This window comes from Macadamia integrifolia, chromosome 9, assembly GCF_013358625.1.
Source record: "Macadamia integrifolia cultivar HAES 741 chromosome 9, SCU_Mint_v3, whole genome shotgun sequence".
NCBI classification, from domain to species: Eukaryota; Viridiplantae; Streptophyta; class Magnoliopsida; order Proteales; family Proteaceae; genus Macadamia; species Macadamia integrifolia.
This window is the reverse complement of record NC_056565.1, coordinates 17,654,029-17,660,288: the sequence shown is the minus strand read 5'-3', so window position 1 is coordinate 17,660,288 and position 6,260 is coordinate 17,654,029. Positions and strand designations below refer to the sequence as shown.

The 6,260-nt window shown below is 37.6% G+C and overlaps 1 protein-coding gene across 1 annotated transcript in view; it reads left to right on the top strand.

The window, feature by feature from the left end:
• Window positions 1-3,955: 3,955 nt before the first annotated feature.
• Window positions 3,956-6,260, top strand: part of LOC122089576 (malonyl-coenzyme:anthocyanin 5-O-glucoside-6'''-O-malonyltransferase-like) — a 6,975-nt gene continuing 4,670 nt past the window's right edge. The window contains exon 1 of the mRNA XM_042659308.1: window positions 3,956-5,528. Coding sequence (XP_042515242.1) covers window positions 3,956-5,528 — 1,573 coding nt within the window. The remainder of the gene's footprint in view (window positions 5,529-6,260) is intronic.

Below are 6,260 nucleotides of genomic sequence, written 5' to 3'. Positions count from 1 at the left end.
CCCCCCCCCCGTGTCACCCTGTTAGTGTAGGTAACAGGACATGTGTCACATTGTTCTACTCTGTGGCACCCCGTTTACTCCTCCAGACACTCCCATAAACTAGGCGGCTACTCCTAGCCTGGGCGGCAGTAGGTTTTGGTGGAGTTCTTATCACATAAATAACAGTGGGTAGGTCGGTAAGTTTTGGTTTGGATAGGGACTGGCCCGGTTTAAGTTTATGGTTTGGTTTAATTTTAAGGTTTGATTTAAGGTTAGATTTAAGTTTAAGGTTTGATTTAGTTTTGGGTTCGGGTTTAGGGTTCGGTTTAGATTAGGGTTTAGGATTTGGTTTAAATTAGGGTTTAGGATTTGGTTCAAGTTAGGGTTTAGGGTTTTAGATTAGGGTTTAGGGTTTGGTTTAGATTAGGGTATGGTTTGGTTTGGTTTGATTTGGTTTGGTTTGGTTTATTTTGGTTTAACAGGTTCAAAGTTCAAGTAGGCATTACAACACACCTGGGTATCCGTTTTTTTCATACAAGATATCAATGAGACCGTATTTCCGAATACTTTCCAATGATATGAGAATCGAGCACCTGCTAGGCTCAATTGTCGTATTCTAGCAAAAGGTATTTAATGATCACTTACAATCACCCTCTCTGCATGATTTAAATTTTGACCAAACACAAGTTCTGGGATAGTCTGGATTTGTGCAAAAAATTTAACTTCTTTCTGAAAGAGAAAATATATGTCTCCTCATTACCCGTAATTCATCATTGCCGAGGAGGGACAAAATTTGGTGTCTATAGTAGGTGAAGTCTTTAAGAACAGAAGTGGTTCCCCTAATCGAAGTTATGCTTCATATGAAAGAGTAGTCTCTAATTTTATGGTGGAATTTGTGACATTCTTTGTTAGATTTCATCATGCTTCGTCTATGAATGCGATCAGGTTGTGGGTTGAATGCGATTCACAATTAGTTCTGAGTTGTATCTTAAATCAAAAAATTCCATGGTGCTTTTAGCAAAAATGGTGGTTCTATAAGATCTTCTAGGATAGCATTTCACGGGAAAATCACATTGTTACCCTGAAGCAAATACAGTAGCTGATAGGCTAGCTAAGAATGCAGCTGCAACGACTACTTCTTCTACTTGGGACACCGCACCACTATTTTTTTTTGAAATATAGATTTTCTGAAGAAATTTTGTTTTTCTTTTTGATTGGATTACTTCTCTGCTGATGGTCATGTCGAAGGTGGAGATGTAATTCAATGGTTGTTTTCTCACTCAATACTCTATTAGTTTATTCTAATTAATATATTTCTATTGCTGATTCTTAGCAAAATAAGCGTTATGACAAGTTTCCAAAGCACCATATAGGAAAATAAAGTTGAACAGTGCTTTGCATAGCCCTATTACAAACTCTAAAACCATCCAATGAAAAAAACAATAAAAATCAAAGATGGCTTTCATATGGTTAAATTTGCTTGATCGATCATTTTGGAGATATTTTGGACTGCTAATTCTCTTATGTACTAGGTGTTTTCGACGCCATTAAAAGTGGAGTTGTTGAATTTTAATTGATTTTGAACAAAAAAAGAAAAAAAAAATCAAAACTCTCTCCTAGTTATAGGATGTTTTCTCCAAAGAGTTGTTGAAATCATACGTTCGTATTTATGGATTAATGCATCTTATTTCTGCATAATGAGAGGTTAGGAATTTTCATTTAACAAATTCATACATATTTTGGGGAAACACTCTTGATGGATTGTATTAGCAAAAGTAGAGGTTTGGAACTTCTCATGATGAGCTTTCGGTAAGGCTTTAAACTGTATGTGTATGTTTGTTTTTTTTTTTTTTTTTGGTAATCGAAAAATAGAAAAATAATGAAAAATATTCATACAAAAACACAAGCTTACTTTAGGAAGACAACCAAAACAGCTAAAGAAAGAAGAGAATAAGCAACCTTTCAAGCTATGTTTCCTCCAAGGTGTTTTGAAATCGTAAGTTCTTAACGAAGGCTCATTTTTTTGGATTAATGCAGCTTATTTCTGCATAATAAGAGGTTAGGAATTTTCCATTAACAAATTCATAGATATTTCGAAGTGTGAAACAGAAACACTCTTAGTGGATTTTTTTTTTTTTCCTTAAAGTCAGCAATGAGATTTGTCTTAGTAGAATTAGAGGTCTGGAAAACTTCTCATGAGCTTTCAGTAAGGCGATAAAGCATTTTTTATGGGTAATCAAAAACATAGAAAAATAATTAAAAATATTCCTACAGAAACACTAGATTTATTTAGGAAGAAAAAAAAAAGAATCTTCCAAGATAAGCCTTATGATAAGTTCCATACCATCTAATCAGGCCAATAAAGAGTAAAGATGAACAGTCCAAATCAGAGAAAGGAAAGGAAAAAAAAATCAAAGATGATTTTTATTGGGTTGAAATTGCTAGATCGATGATACAAGAAAACAAGGCAGGGTGTCACTTCAAAGGGGGAAAGAGAGAGATTGACACACCTTCCGCTAGCGTGCCTATCCCTCTCACATATAGAGGATGACACTCCATTTTGGCGGACTGCACCCTAGAAAGAAAAATATACCCATCATAGAACTTAGGAAGAGTAGCACCAAGGTTACCTAACTAATCCGCTAACTCTATTGACACCCATAGATTCAATCAAAATAAATAATTCAACTTAGAAACGAGGTGCTGAATGAATAGGACTAAAATCATTATTAGATAATTCGATTTTCCATTCACTCATTAATGAAAAATTTCACCCAGATAACGTAACAAACCTTCTCCCATATTAAAATTTAGAAAAAAAGTCTCTCCTTGATAGCAGAGCAATTAATGTAGGTAGGTCAAAACTAATGAGGACACCTATCTATAAATCTAGGAAGCAAAGAAGTCATTCCATTTGGGAGGGGGAGGGGGAGGGGGAGGCTATATCCAAAATAGGAAACAACTATCCAAATTTTAAATTTAATACAAAAGAAAGGGAGAAGAACCATATTAGTTTGATATAAACAACACTAGTGCAAAAGCCATTGAAAAGATATACAGGAATATCTTCAGCTCACGAGACAGGTGAATGGTATAGTCATTTGACTCCTGCCTTTGTCTAGGCATAGACAACACTAACTAGACTGGTGGGTTTTTTTTTTTTTTTTTAATTGTTATCTTTTCCTTCGGATATAATTTGCTGTTTAGTTTTGATGTTAAGTACCATTTTAGCATTAGTTTTCTCCATTCTATATATAAAAGTGAGTGCCACACCGCCAATCCTACCGAACGCGATGCTACTTCTGTAACACTTAATTGCAGTCCCCAGTCTATGCCGTGGACTTTGTTTATTATTAATTTTTAAATTATTTTCCTTTTTCCTCTCTCGAAACGTGTATGTTTATGGTGAGTCAGCTACACACATCAATTCTACCGATAATAAAAAAGAAAGTCAGCCAGACAGCCCGACGGAAACTCTTATTAGAAAGTTTTTATTCCTTTTTATAATACAAAAATCCTTTTGCTGGGTTATAGTTGACTTTTGCAAAGGACCTAGAAGGCCCCTTACAGTTAAGCAATGTGATGGCCATCAGGGGGTTGCGTCATACGTGTCCCAGTCAGTGGGTGGCCCACATAGAAAATGCTAACTTGCTCTTGGCTTTTGATTCCACGAAATCAAAGGTTATAGCCTGATAGGGCTTTGAGGGACGAGGCTGAGAGAGAGAGAGAGAGAGAGAGAGAGAGAATTAATTTGAATTATAAAATATATTTTTCAATAAAATCAAAAAGTATAGTTAACAATGAGTAGGCCACATTTGGATTGAATTTCATTCATCAAGTACACCCCCACGTCTTTTCATTTTAATCATTTGTTTAATTAAAGGATTAAAGTTTGAACGCTGAGTGGAGTGGATAGTTTATCCTTAAATCTCTGAGGTACTTTAACATCTATTTATAGACAACCCTTGTTTCTCCAATGGAACGTAACTCGTGTTTCTTTCATTCTCATATTCCCATTGCTTTCTCCTCCCTTCCCCATATTCTTCCTTCGGTTACATCTTTATTATCTCTTTATGGTTTCTACCACTTCCATGGCTTCTTCTTCATTCAAACCGGTGAAGGTTCTACAACGGTGCAAAGTCGCACCACCGCCGGGATCCGTCACCCTGGTGGATTGCACCACTATCCTCTCACCTTCTTTGATATACATTGGTTACCATTGCCACCCGTGGAATTGCTCTTCTTCTATGACTTTTCCTACTCATTATCTGAATTCACTCATACTCTCCTTCCCCACCTCAAACACTCACTCTCTTCCACCCTCATCCATTTCTACACTCTTGCAGGTAATCTTTCATGGCCTACTCATGAACCCACCAATAACAAGCCCATTATCAGTAACACAGAAGGTGACTCTGTCTCATTCACTGTCGCCGAGTCTGATGCCAACTTCTATCATCTCTCCGCCAACCACCTAAAAGATGCCGCTGAAACACGCCCCCTCGTCCCTCATTTGCCAGTCAATGAACCTATTGTGCCCATGTTGGCAATAAAAGTCACAGTTTTCCCAAATTCTGGTATTTGTATTGGAGTTGCACATCACCATTCCATCTGCAATGGAAGAGCATTCTCCCACTTCATGAAGACATGGGCTTCGTTGTCCAAGTTAGGAGATGCATCTCCATCTTTATCACCCGACTCCCTCCCATTCTCAGATAGAACTGGAATTAAAGACCGTGACGGCATCTCAGATAGATGCTTGAACGAGTTAGATAGATTCATGAAGAGGTCTTCTGATCAATTCCCGGTGGTGTCTGAAATGAACCACCAAAGATTAAGAGTGATGGATATCAAACTCCAACCCAACATGGTTCGAGCTACCTTCGAGCTAAATCAAGCAAGTTGTAGGAGACTCAAGGAGTTGGTCTTCGCTCAATACAAGAAGAAGAAGGATCATGATCAACAAACACAATCTATGATTCCTCCATCCAGATTGGTGTCCATTTGCGCCTACACATGGGTGTGTTTGTTAAAAGCAGAAGCAAAAGCTGGGGAATCCAAGAGTATTGAGACTCGTTTTGTGGTTAATGCTGATTGTAGGGCTCGGCTGGACCCTCCAATGCCAAAATCATATCTTGGTAATTGTGTTAAACCTGTTGTGGTGATTGCCAGAAAAACTGATTTCATGAGAGGAGATGGATTTGCTGTGGCAGCACAGTTAATTGGAGGTGCAGTTCATAAGGGAGTGGTGAACAATCCAGATATTTTAAATGGACTAGAGAATGGAGTTTCAGATTTGTTGGAGGTGCAGTCTAGTCGAGTTTTGGCTGCATCTGGGTCACCCCAGTTTGGTCTTTACGACACAGATTTCGGGCTTGGAAGGCCGAAGAAAGTGGAGATGGCATCCATTGACAGAACAGGAGCTATGTTCCTGAAAGAGAGCTCTAATTTGGATGATGGTGGGTTAGAGTTTGATTTGGTACTGAATAGGAAACAAATGAATGCCTTTGTTTCTTTGTTTATTGGTGGGCTTAATGCTGCTCAGTGTAGTGAGCCTTCTTTATGCCCCACCCTCATCCATTCCCTCCCTTCTCTAAGCCAACGTTCCTAATTAATTTTCTTGATCAACCACCATGCACTGATCAGAGACTCCTATTAGCTAGGGCAATCTCATTGGATTGTTTGTATAGATAGTTGTAAATGTGTGATAATTAATGGATTGATTAAGTTTTACTCTTATCTTTAGTATTTGGAGACCATTGACCTTTGAAGCTTGTTAGGCCATGTCAATGGGAGCATTCTCTTTCTCTCTCTCTCTTAGTAGTCCCACAGGCTGCTAGCATCACTGGAGATTAATTACTCTATTTGTTATATATAATGGAATATTAGTTTTACTCTTCTATCTGTAGCCATTCAATCCATTGCCCTTCCAAGCTTCTTCAGCTAAAGTCAATGGGAGCATAATTAATCTCTCTCTCTCTCTCGGGGGGACATCATATACAGTAGTCCCAATTCCCAAAGGCTGCTTCTATGACTGCATCCGATATGGGGTCCATCCTATTTAGTAGGTATAGATGAAACATTTGCATCTGCCTTTTATATCTATTGTACATTCCATATTCCATAATGTATGTATATTATAGCATAGCATATTATTATATAAAGTGAAAAGGACACGCCAACTTCTGATTGTTTCATATATTTTTTTTTCAATTGACAAAAATACCTTAATATAGGTAATCCCTATATTATTATAAATACTTCTCTCTCTCTCTCTCTCT